Consider the following 12,697-nt stretch of genomic DNA (forward strand, 5'->3'; position numbering starts at 1 on the left):
TGACTCATCCACATGCAGGGGACGGGAGTCGTCATAGAAAGGTTTGCGAAAAGCAGAAAAACAAAGGGGCAACTTACCGATCCAATCCCTTCCAGCAAGTTTCGAGACTTCTCAAATCATTGCATCGAATTACAACCATCCATCGAGTTGGTGCCGACATTTGACCTCCGATCTTTCTGACGTCAGTCGATTGTACCCAACCATCTCCGATCAACGGAGTCCTGCCGCATGTCCTTGATCAACCACTAGCTTTGACAGCCCCTCGCTTGTCTTCTTAAATACGGGACTTTCGGAGTGTGAAACCCCCTTCCAAACCAGAGCTATGTCTCTAACGGCATCGGCGACTACCGCTGTGCTAACCGCGCTCGCCGGGAAACCGGATCACGGAGGCGAGAGGCGGTGGGAAGATCAGTTGAAGGAGCAGCGCGATCTCTACACGCAGTTCGTGATCAGCTCTACGTTAGGCCTGGGCGCTTTCTTGACCTTTTGTGTAAGTGCTTGTAATGCTCCTGGTGAACCTTGGATGTCAATATCTTTGCTGACGGGCTGCATGTTTATAGATCTTGCGGCCAAAATGGACCGAACTGTACGCTGCCCGACGTCGACAACGGAATGCCGCTTCGCGCTTACCTGAGCTTCCAAATACCCTTTTTGGTTGGATTCCTGTCCTTCATGGAATCACTGACGAGGAAGTGCTGCAGTCCGCCGGTTTGGATGCCTATGTGGTATGTTATCATTGAGGACTCTGCGCTAATTGACAATTGCTGACACTATTTCCGGACAGTTCCTGTCCTTCTTCAAGTTTGCTATCCGGTTCCTTCTAGCTGTATTCATCTTCGCTGTCGCAATTATTCTTCCGATTCACTACAAATACACCGGCCAATATGGTGTTCCGGGATGGGACAATCTCCCTGACAACAGCACGATAAATCGCATTGATGATCTCGGAAAAGACAAGCCTGTCACTGACCCCGGATATATATGGATCTATGTCTTGTTCGCATATATCTTCAGCGGCTTAGCTTTTTACATGCTTCTCCAGGAAACAAATCAAATAATTCGCACACGGCAGACCTATCTCGGTAACCAGACCAGCACCACTGATCGTACCATTCGCCTGTCGGGAGTTCCACAAGACCTAGGAACCGAGGAAAAAATAAAGGAATTTATTGAAGGCCTGCGTGTCGGCAAGGTTGAGAGCATCACGATCTGCCGAAAGTGGCGTGAATTAGACGAACTGATCGACGAGCGATTGAAGGTTGTTCGAGATCTCGAGCGGGCATGGACGAAGCACCTTGGTTATAAGCGGCCTAAAAGCGACGGAAATACTTTGCCTTTGACCAGCCAACAGGCGCAGGACGATGACAATGAACAGTCTGGGTTGTTAACAGAGTCTGAACGGGACCATGTCTCTGGTTATTCCAATGAGAGACCAAAAGTCCGCATCTGGTATGGCCCATTAAAGCTTCGCTTCCGGATGATCGACGCAATCGACTATTACGAGGAGAAGCTGCGGAAAATCGATGAATATATATTAAATGCACGCGAGAAAGAATACGCAGCTACTGAGATTGCATTTGTGACTATGGAGTCTATTGCTTCATCTCAAATGCTCGTGCAAGCGATTCTCGATCCACACCCAATGCAAATGTTCGCTCGACTTGCTCCAGCGCCGGCAGATGTTATTTGGAAGAATACATACTTATCTCGGACCCGGCGCATGGTGCAGTCGTGGTCCATTACCGTCGTCATTGGGTTCTTGACCGTTTTCTGGTCCGTGCTTTTGGTTCCCATCGCATCTTTGCTGGAACTGGAGACTCTGCATAAGATTGTTCCCCAGCTTGCAGAGTTCCTTCAAGAGCACACAATTCTTAAGTCTTTGGTTCAGACTGGTTTGCCGACTCTCGCGTTCTCGCTGTTGACGGTTGCTGTTCCTTATGTGTACGAATGTAAGCTTTCTACCAGGATACGCTCTTTCTGTTCAAATGGCTAATGATACTCACAGGGCTATCGAATAACCAAGGAATGGTGTCACGTGGTGATGTTGAACTATCGATCATCTCCAAGAACTTCTTTTTTCGTTCTTCAACCTTTTCTTACTGTTCACCGTCTTCGGAACTGCTAGTGGTTTCTATGGTTTCTGGGAAAACCTCCGGGATGCATTCAAAGATTCTACGACAATTGCATTTGCCCTTGCACAGTCTCTCGAAGGTCTTGCGCCATTCTACATCAACCTTTTGATCCTTCAAGGCCTGGGTCTTTTCCCCTTTAGGCTTCTCGAGTTTGGAAGTGTTGCGCTATACCCGCTCCAATTTCTATCGGCCCGCACACCACGAGAGTATGCAGAGCTAAACACGCCTCCCAAGTTTAGCTATGGCTTCTCCATCCCCCAAACCATCCTGATTTTGGTCATCTGTGTGGTGTACAGTGTTTTCCCGAGCTCGTGGCTGATCTGCTTGTTCGGCTTGATCTACTTCACGGTCGGCAAGTTCATTTACAAATACCAACTTTTGTACGCCATGGACCACCAGCAGCATTCCACCGGCCGCGCATGGCCCATGATCTGCAACCGCGTATTTGTTGGCCTTATAGTCCACCAGCTTGCCATGATTGGCGTTTTAGCTCTGCGCAGAGCCATCACTCGCTCGTTGCTCCTCGTGCCACTTCTAGGCTTCACCGTTTGGTTCTCATACTGGTTCGGACGGACATATGAGCCCCTAATGAAGTTCATTGCCCTCAAGAGCATCAACCGAGACCAACCGGGTGGAGGCGATATCTCCCCCTCCCCTTCATCATCCTTCTCACCGCCGTCAGGCTTGGACCGCGACAGTCTTCCAATCCGCATTGGCGGACAAGATCTCGAGCTGCGGCTGAAGAAGTATGTCAACCCAAGTCTTATTCTGCCGCTGCATGCTGCCTGGCTTCCCCACCGCTCCCGTCAAGGCAATGGTGCGTCGGCTTTCGAGGCTCATCAGACGCCCAATGTCTGATCTGGAACGTCACACTTCTGTTGCAGTTTTGTTCTATATCTTGATTTTCCTCGACACATTCTTTCTTTTCATATTTCTCAGACCCAATCACGATATACGACTCTGATACCTCGTTCGCATCTCACTCATATGTTCTGATATAATATTTTCTCATGGTTATGATATCCCGGTGTGGCATCTTTTGCTATTTTCTGTTGCGTTAACCTCCCCTCTTCTTATCCCTCCCTTGCGCCGTTCTGAATTTTGTTTAAATCTACATATGTTTTGTTTTGACTTTCAATGTACATACCAAATTCAATGAGAATCTGTATGACACTGCTGGATTGTACTTCCATCGCGGTCCTGGAGTGTGATGTATCGAGTCGTCTGCCTGTCAGGCATACCTACGTATGTAAATTGGAGAAGCCGGATTCCCCGAGGCATCTCTTGTCCCAGATATGTCGGTTACAAGTGGCGGCTCGTGTAGATGTACTCGTTGCTGCCACATTCCTCGTTTCAAAGTAAGTTCGTGGCAAACGTGGCAGGGTCTGAGCTCGGAGTCAATCCGCCAGTCTAACCGAAGAGGAAGGTGAAGGATAAGACATTTGCCCGTCAATTTCAGAGCATTGCGTACACTTTTAGGCCTGATATCGTCCACGTCACGCAGTATATTGTGGTGGCTGGCGCCAATGTGGCCTGAGGCAGCTTTTAAGCCAGGGATATTCAAGGTTGCGATCTATTGAAACCAACCAACCTCCAAAGTGACACACCGTCTCTCCCACGCCCTTTTTTGCATTCGACTGATACCACAGATCAATCCCAACCCCAGCGCGGACATACCTCTCACACAGACGGCCGCCCCGGCTTCTGGAATCCCTCGGGGGTCCACATGGTCAGCATTCCAGGGCAGTGGGGGATGGCACAGTTGTCTCTGATGCGGTGAGGAGCTGAAACCCGCCAAAGATAAAAGACAAAACAAAGTATTCCTTGAACGACGAAGAATGTCGGAAGCGCGAACGCCCCAACTAAATAGCCATTCTCAATATCGACTCTCATCACACGGTCAGAGACATTATGCATGTAAGCGGTGAGGATCGAATGCCAAGGCGTTCATGTGCTGCATCCGGATGTCTGGCATTCCTCGCTTGTTTTCTTCTTTCTTCTCTACCGAGATCCTCCGGAATGTCAGAGTTGCATACGATCGTGACAGTGAGCGTCTATACTACTGTTTCGCTGTCTCACCTCCACTTGATGCATAAAGTTAAGCTTGGTGTCTCTAACCACGGGTCAGCGAGGCCTAATCCAGAGCCTCCGTTGCCCGTTGCCTCCATTCCCACGGTGGAATGGACATATGTACATGCAGTCTTACGTGCCTGGGTAGTTTGCAAATGATAAGTTCGCTTGACGGGGTCCACTCTTCGGATTTCCGCGTGGTGCACTGCCCTACAGCATTGAATAGAACACTAATAGGGAAAATATATTAATATATTAAGGGCCCTTGTTAATCGACGTCAGAGCCGTTCAAAATTAATTTCAATTGCAAAACTCTGCGTTTAATTAGAGTCGACCCTTGCCTCGCCCTCGAATCGGCTCCATAACTATATGCCTTCCCGCTTTCAGACAATACAACCTTGCACTTACATACTTCAGATCCCACGATACTTGCTTTGCTTAAAACTTCGGGGGATTCTTCTGTTCGATTGGTAAATTGGAACTTCGCCCGCGAAGACAATTTGACGCTCAGTGGCGCAGATCGGTGGGCTAATTAAGGGTCTGGATTGATTGTATTTCGACATACACTGTTCATCTGTGATATCAATTACTTTCTCCCAAGGCATGGTCTGATCGGAGAAAAGGAGGGAAAGGCAAAAGGAGATATCAACATGCCCTCTTTGAGATCGAGTCAGGGCTATACCAGTCATGTGCCACGGAATGATTCAAGTATACGCAAGAAGCGGAACTCAAGAATATCAATACACCCAACCCTGAATGAGAGGGAAACCGGGCGCATTTCACCACCACACGACCAGCCTGTACCAAGATCCCATCAAAAGACCAAGTCGGCACGATCAGCTGCCAACATCGCGCCACCTGAGATTCTGCTAGACATCTTCTCCATGCTGGCACCCCGGGACTTTGACAATGCCCGACGGACATGCTCGCAATGGATGCGAGTCAGCCTCAATGACAAGCTCCTCGAAGCTATGCTAAGAACAGCAGGGTGGTGGGATGCATGGTTACAAGACCGTCGAAAGAAGTGTAACTCGACTCGCTCAGATGAGAGTGAAGCCTGGAGAATGAGCCGTCGGTTTTCAACAGAGTGTCTTCTCTCCGGGCGGAGATTCAATGTCGAGAAACCAGGTTTCCTGTCAACTGCAACTGTTGACTTTTCAGGCCTTTCGCATAATGTACCGCGCAAGATTCGAGGCAGTCGGCTCCAACCCGTGCTTAAACAGAACAAGGCTCTTTCGACATTCAGTATTAGCAATTGCAGCAATTATCTACTTGTCACCAACGGCTGCATGATCTATGTTTATCATCTTTTGGGTCGCAGATCTCAGTCAGCATCTCCAACCGACAGGTCTGAGGTTGAATTGGTCCCCGTTTCACGAATACCATGTCCATTCGAGGTCCTATCAGCTGTCATTGACACTAGTACATCTCGCTTTACTGTTGCCGCTCTGTTGAACAATCGAGTTGGCATGATCTGTGACTTGGATATGACTTTCTCCAACGAATCAAGCATGACGACTCCTGCCAACGACACTTCAGCTTTACAAGATGCAGAGGAGCATCCAACATCACAACTCCCCCGAATGCCAACAGCAGACCCAACATCCCGACACTTCTTCTACAACGTCTGCACACCCGACGCCCCTCCACGAACGATAGCCCTATGTCCAGGCCGACGTCTCGTGGGCTTCGGCTGCGCAGCCGGCATAGAAATCCACAGCATGAACGAACCAAGAAGAAACGAACAAAGAAAGCACTTCCCAATGCCCCAACCCTCAGAAATCCTCCACTTCCTCCCAAGCTCCCCAGAAGCCCCCAATGAACTCCGTCTCATCTCTTCCCTAGCCGGACCAGGCTTCCACGAATGCAAATGTCCCCCTTCACCAACACCCTCCCTTCAATCCCCAACCCCCCAAGCAAAGAATCAATTCCACTTCCTAGCCGACGTCCAATCCTTCAGCCGTCGCCGAATCCCCCACACTCCATCCAGAAGCTTCGTGCGCGCAACACACTGCCACCACTACGGCGCAGTCCCCATAAACGACGGCTACCACATAATGTTCATCGAGCCCCGAACAGGGCTCCTCTGCATCGGCTCCTCAAGTCCAATCGGCGGCCCAACAAGCCTCACTCGCGCTTTAATCTGCATACCCCCATTCGCAAACCCAAATTCAGCAAAAGAGCCGCCCATCCCCACGACTTTCGTCGCAGGCTCTGATCTAAGCTGGGGTCTGCGTGTTGTTGCCGCATACGGGAACCGTATCGTGCTCTATTCTATTCCGCTGGATGTATACAACGTCATCTGCAAGGAGCGCGAGCGCCAAGGCGACGGCGTTATGGGAGACAGTGATCTGGCAAAGAATTGGCACGTTGATGCAGACCGGTCCCCGAAACGGTGGGAAAGTCTTGTTCAGAATCAGAATGGGGATGGGGAGTTTTTGCTGAGTGTTTCCTATGGGCCGACTGCTATGATGTGGCCTTTTAAGATTTATGGGAAGGAGATTGGTATTGTTGATGGGCTTGTTGAGCTGTCTGTGCAATCTTCTGAGGGGGTTGTGCGAGTCTGGGCTTTTGGAGGAGATGGGCGGGCTACGGTCTTGGATGTCGATACGTTTACATCTACGTCTTCTGGGCCTGGTTCCGTTCCTATTTCTGCTTTGAAAATTGGGGCTGATGGCGGTGTTGAGAGTTTGGAATTGGTTGAGAGGGCTGGACTTGGGCCTTCGCGGAAGAGGAAGGCTGAGGTTTTAGGGGATGACTTTGCCGGTCGATATGGTACTGCTCGTCATCCGGCCAGTGTTGATGGGCTGGGCTTGGTGAAGCCTTGTGCTGCTGGTGTACATGGTGTACAGCAGGATCCAACCGTTCGTCGTACTTCTTTTGCGGCGTGTATATTGGACTTCAAGATTCCTGAGTTAGGGATCTAGGTGGAGTATTCTGTTTTGATATCCTATACTGTCTTGTCTTCGTATTTGATGGATGCTTCCATTTTTGATGCTGCATATATGCTACAATACTATAGAACATGGATATATCTCTGAAACTTTATGTTTCTTTCTATCTCTAGGCCTCTTCCTTATAGATGGAGAGAATTCGATGGTGACCAATATAGTAGTATTGAAGGCATGCAAGGCGCGAGCTAAGTTCTAATTAAGTGAAGTTGTTAAAAGAGGTACTATTCTGTATACCTTTGGTTATACGATACGTATGCAGTATCTCCTCTCGGCACCATCTCAACCAACCTTCTAACCAAACACAACCTAAACAGGTTACGACTGATTGAAACCTGATCAGCAAGGACGACGTCGACCACCTTTCCACAAAGGTCTTCGAAGCATCTAGTATGGAAGTTGCCCGCTATCTTGAGACCAAATGAAGCACGGTGGTTTGATTGTCATTTGTTGAAACTCGCACGGAAAAAATAAGGCTGAGCGTGAAGCGGACTGGTGGGCGGGTTTGGGACATTCATCGCCATAACTTCTGAACGGCTCAAGAGGTCGCCTTCGAGAAGCTGACGGGAGAACTGCGTGGCACAAAAATGTTTATTATGGGTTTTCGGTATTGTATGAGACCTGCTCCATCGGCCGAGAACTGTTACTGGCCGATGTGAACACTGCTCGTAAGGCCCTGTGAAGAAGTGGCCCGTTGTTCAAAACTGCTTTTGTATTTGTGTTCTGCATGTTTCTGGTCAAGATGATACCCCTTTCGATCATCCCCAATCGAAGTTTGTCTTTATGATCATTAAGTGGATGATGTTCTGCGTTGGAAGCTTAGGCAAATCAACATGAACATTTATATATGGAGAGCAAAGGAGAATGTGAAGAGAACTTTTGATCCATTATTACACGCTAAGAAAAGGCGCTTTTTTAAAAACCGAGATATCTCATCCGCATCCGAACTTATTTGGTTGTCTTCGCACGGCGGGCACGAACACCCTGGGCCAAAACTTCCAACACATCCTCGGTGTCCTCCCAGTTAATGCAAGCATCTGTGATACTGACACCGTACTTGAGACCGGACTTGCCCTCTGCGGGGACCTTCTGGTTGCCTATGGAAAGTTAGGATTGACAATTATCAATAGTGCTAGAATAGTACTCACCCTCGTTGATGTTACTCTCAATCATGACACCCATGATGGCATCCTCACCAGCGGCAAGCTGCTCAGCAAGGACAGCAGCAACCTTGGGCTGGTTCTTGTGGTTCTTCTCAGAGTTACCGTGGCTGCAATCGACCATAAGACGGGGACGCATGCCCTTAGCATTAAGCTTAGCCTTAGCATCGGCAATGCTGGCAGCATCGTAGTTAGGGCCCTTCTTGCCTCCGCGCAGGATAACGAAGCAGTCAGGGTTACCGACAGTGCCGACAATAGAGACGACACCGGGCTTAGTGACGGACAAAAAATGGTGGGGGTGCTTAACAGAGCCAATGGCGTCGACTGCAACATCGAGCGAGCCATCGGTACCGTTCTTGAATCCGACGGGGAAGGACAGACCAGACGACAGCTCACGGTGGACCTGAGACTCGGTCGTACGGGCACCGACCGCACCGACGGACAGACAATCAGCCAAGAACTGGGGAGAGATCGTGTCGAGCATTTCGCTGGCGATGGGCATGCCCTTGTTGGTCAAGTCGACGAAGAGCTGGCGCGAAATGCGGAGACCCTTGTTGATCTTGAAGCTGTTGTCGATATCCGGGTCGTTGATCAGGCCCTTCCAGCCGACTGTTGTGCGGGGCTTCTCGAGGTACGAGCGCATCACGATCAGCAGGTCGTCGGCGTACTTCTCCTTCATCTTCATCAGGCGATCGCAGTACTCGAGTGCCATTTCTGGGTCGTGAATGGAGCAGGGTCCAATTACAACCATTAGACGCTGGCGCTCGGTGTCTGTGCCGTGCACAACGGCCACGGCCTCGTCACGGCCCTTAAGGACGGTTTCCCGTGACTTGTCGGTCAATGCGATTTCATGTTGGAGCAGGTTGGGAGGGGTGAGAGGGTTGTAGCCGAGAACTAAAGAGATGGGTTAGTATTTTTAAGGGTTTGGAGATTAATCGTGCTTACTTCGAGAGTCTTCCAAGTGGCTGTGGTTACCCACATTAGGGTTGTCAATGAAGAACTGCGTCGACGTCAGAGGGCGGAGGGGCAATTCATGAGGGGTTGACTCACCGACATATTGTGGGGGGGTGCGAACAACTATGATAGGGAAACAAAAGTAATTGGAGCAATTGAGGGAGAATATGAAGAGAAGAATGGAATTAAGACTAAAATTTACGAATGAGTCAAAGCGATGAAGTATACCGAACCGATGTCGGTCCACGTGATCCTCGGTGACCGGTGTTGCACTTCCAATCACGGCGGGCCCATTGATAAATGTGGACTGATGTGGATGTGGCCTGTAAGTATGGTGTGCCTGAAGATGCGACTCGTATCCTTTGCGACTGAATACCCCTGCAGTCCGATCTCAAATTGGCTCCCCCGCATCTTCACGGTCCCCGTTGCACCCGACGATCGAGTTCCTGCAATCCGCGCACCATGTCTTCGCAAATCAGAGCATGCTGACCCTTGACATATTGCATTTGCTGCTGGTACATCTGCATGCGCACTTCCTGGGCCTGGAATAGGTCATCGAGAATCTGACCGCATCCCTTGCGGTATATCTCCAGCACTTGAGTGATAGTCGCCTTTTCTGCAGCGAGCTGGGTTGAAAGGTGCTACGTGTGCAGCCCAGTTAGCAATCCAATGGACATTTATTGATGTCCAGCTTACCGAGTTAGTTTCGTGCAGCAAGTCGTGCGCATTCTTTTGTGCGACCCCGAGGGCGGTGATCCATTCCATCGGATCATGCGCCAGTGTGGATGGCTGCGATTCAGGATTGGCCCGATGCGATTCCGGGGCCTTGTGACACCATGTCCTGTCAATTGGGCCACGATTCTCCGATGCAGAAGTTTTCAGCTTCTTCTCGTCAAGCGTTCTCTGGGAAGAATTTGATGTTCGATCGGCGTCCATAGCCTCGGCAGTACCTTCCTGGGGGAGCGATGGGGGATGATAGACTGACAGAGGCCGGGGATCGAGTCTTGTCTGCTTTAGTTTCTCGGTTTGAATCCCGTATTCCAGGAACATGTCTCTCTGGAACTTGGTCCACACGAGACTATCATGTGTATCATCGGTAGCCAAGTCACAGGAGCTTCGGCTGTATTGACTTGGTCTGGAGTCCGTAGCCCTGATCTCTTCTTTGTGGTTAGGGTCGTCTTCCAGGGCAAGCTCAGGCACATCTGCATTCTTGGTGTGCCTAAGCATCAGTCGGGGACTACCGTTGCTGTCGACAATGCTGGCTTTTGGTACGGATTTCGGGGGCTTTGGAGACGAATCAAGTTCCATCAGGACTTCATTGGCCAATAGAGGCTTCTGAGACTCAGGGGTTAGAGTATATTCTCGTCCTTGAGCACTTGCCGCTGTGATCTCTTGAATTTCTGTTGCCATTTCTGCGCTCGAGGTCTCCGATGATGTGTCGTCCTGGCTCTGGTAGAGGTTAGTGGCTTGAGAAGATGTATTCGGCAGGGATCTGATAGGTTCTAGCGCTGCAAATCCTGGCAGATGTTCCATTTCCATGTGGTAGTCAAGTACTGAGGGATGATCGCCCACCAAGCCTCTGCCAACTTCGAGGTCAGAGGAGTCACCATGTGTGCTGGACAAAGATTCCCAAAGTTGCGTCAAATCTGTCTGCTGGTGCTCTTCAATACTGGGTTGGTTTGTCCGGTCCATAGAATCCTCGTTGCCAGGATCGGGATCGGCTTGTTGTTCGTTCTTTTCATTGAGTTTTGTGTCATCTTGAGCCCGATCCACCTCCAGTATCTTCGTCGGCTCCTCTGCAGGTAGGTGTTCCAAAGATTGCTTATCAAATGGCTCCTCAGTCTGTACTGGATTGGTCGGGGTATTCGAACGGCGAACAATAATCGCCTCTTTCTCTGCGCTTGCCTGAGATTGCGAGGAAACCATTGCTCCTTGAAGTGCAAGCATCAATTTACTGCCAACAGACTCTGCTCTGCCATGCCGACCCGATCCCTTCTTGTCATGGGCAACATTGGCCTTGCGGGTTTGTCTCTTGGGTTGTATCCTTGCCTGTAAGATGGTGACTTTCGAAGCACTAGGCCGAGATGATCCCAAGTAATCGATATCTGAACTTGAAGCAGTTGTTGGTCGCTTACAAACCGGGTTTTCCCGGTTTCCTTGAATTTGAGATTGTGCCCTATATTCCATGATACTGACTTTCGAGGTAGTTTCGCGAAACGGTCCTTGGTCTTCATAATCAGGATAAAAGGGTGTCCCAGATGATACCGATGTGCAGCTTGGTATCTCAATGACAACAGGCTGTTTGCCCTTGTTCGCATTCCCGAAAGGCCCATTGTTCTGCGGAAGCTTTCGATGGGAAGCCTCTGGCATGTCCCCAATGTTCTTTATGGCAGAGCCTCCATTGGAAATACCCAAGCCAACAAATGCCTTGTCCTGGGCCGTAGGCGCAACAACGGTGTCGAGAGTTATCAATGGCAATTGAGGCACCTTAATGTTGTTTTTCATAGCAGTGGCGCTCTCCTTGGGATTAGTTTTCCTGCGTTTGGCCAAGACTGCTGGATCTTTGAATTGTATCTCTCGCTTGCCCGTCGACTTTTTGTCAGTTGTACCTGGTCCCCCTGAGGCTGAAGCAACAGCTTCTTGATTGTCTTTGCTCTCATTTGGCGTGGGGCGCAGATCTTCCTCCCAATCGACCTCCAAAGAATTTGACTTGGGCTTTCGTGGCTTGGTAAGCTTCAATCGAGGAACCACTGGTCCTCTTTGGGGTGAAGTGGCTTTTGGCTTCTGGCGTCCTGATATTCTGCGGTTGTATACCGCAGGGGCCGGGCTTCTGCTTCTGGTAGCCACTGAGTCTTTAGGGCCCGAGTCTATAAAGCCAGAACCCACAAGGACATGGTCCTTGATGGCGCTCATCGTAGATTGGTGAATGTTGATGATGGCAGGACAGCATGGCTTCGACTAGAGAAGCTCAACTCTGGTACCATCACATGATGCTAGTTCAACATTCTCTGTGCACTTTATGTGATAAGTTAACTGCAGTTCAATTTTGTTCCTCGTTTTCGCTGCTCAATTTATTCTTTTAAAATAACTTAGTTCTGATCAGCCAAGACTAAATGAGATGGCGTGCTCGCACAAGCCACTTGAGCTTCCCCGGATTTGAAGCCAAAAACATTATCTCCACTGCATCTCTCTTCTGTACTTCTCTATATTCATCTTCCCCCAATTCCTTCAATCCACTTCAAGTCGGAAATCCTTAACTCCGGAATCCGTCCAATTCCCCCGTCCTCCGCGATTAATAATCGCCACATCGGCTTACGGAGCGCGGAGATGACCCAACTCGGATCAAAATGAAGGACGAAATCGAGCTTTATAAGCCATGCAGGCTCCCGCGCTGACCCCTGACTGACCAGTTGGGACCCAAATCCGGCCC

The 12,697-nt window shown here is 49.8% G+C and overlaps 3 protein-coding genes across 3 annotated transcripts; 2 read left to right on the forward strand and 1 right to left on the reverse strand.

Moving 5' to 3' along the window:
- Positions 1–322: 322 nt before the first annotated feature.
- On the forward strand, positions 323–2,990 carry N7508_004938 (putative DUF221 domain protein; the record flags this gene model as incomplete). Its single annotated transcript, XM_058463004.1, has 5 exons — positions 323–490; positions 561–725; positions 785–1,949; positions 2,006–2,038; positions 2,068–2,990. The coding sequence occupies 5 exons, from the start codon at positions 323–325 to the stop codon at positions 2,988–2,990; spliced, it is 2,454 nt and encodes an 817-aa protein (XP_058319482.1).
- A 1,862-nt stretch (positions 2,991–4,852) lies between these two features.
- On the forward strand, positions 4,853–7,129 carry N7508_004939 (F-box protein; the record flags this gene model as incomplete). Its single annotated transcript, XM_058463005.1, has 1 exon — positions 4,853–7,129. One exon carries the CDS (start codon positions 4,853–4,855, stop codon positions 7,127–7,129), a length of 2,277 nt encoding a protein of 758 aa, XP_058319483.1.
- A 972-nt stretch (positions 7,130–8,101) lies between these two features.
- Positions 8,102–12,180, reverse strand: N7508_004940 (3-deoxy-7-phosphoheptulonate synthase; the record flags this gene model as incomplete). The annotated part of the gene is made up of 6 exons (XM_058463006.1): positions 8,102–8,250; positions 8,302–9,207; positions 9,259–9,390; positions 9,496–9,574; positions 9,729–9,908; positions 9,964–12,180. 6 exons carry the CDS (start codon positions 12,178–12,180, stop codon positions 8,102–8,104), a joined length of 3,663 nt encoding a protein of 1,220 aa, XP_058319484.1.
- Positions 12,181–12,697: the final 517 nt, after the last annotated feature.

This window comes from Penicillium antarcticum, assembly GCF_028974205.1.
Source record: "Penicillium antarcticum strain IBT 31339 chromosome Unknown utg000005l_segment0_segment0, whole genome shotgun sequence".
Taxonomy (NCBI): domain Eukaryota; kingdom Fungi; phylum Ascomycota; class Eurotiomycetes; order Eurotiales; family Aspergillaceae; genus Penicillium; species Penicillium antarcticum.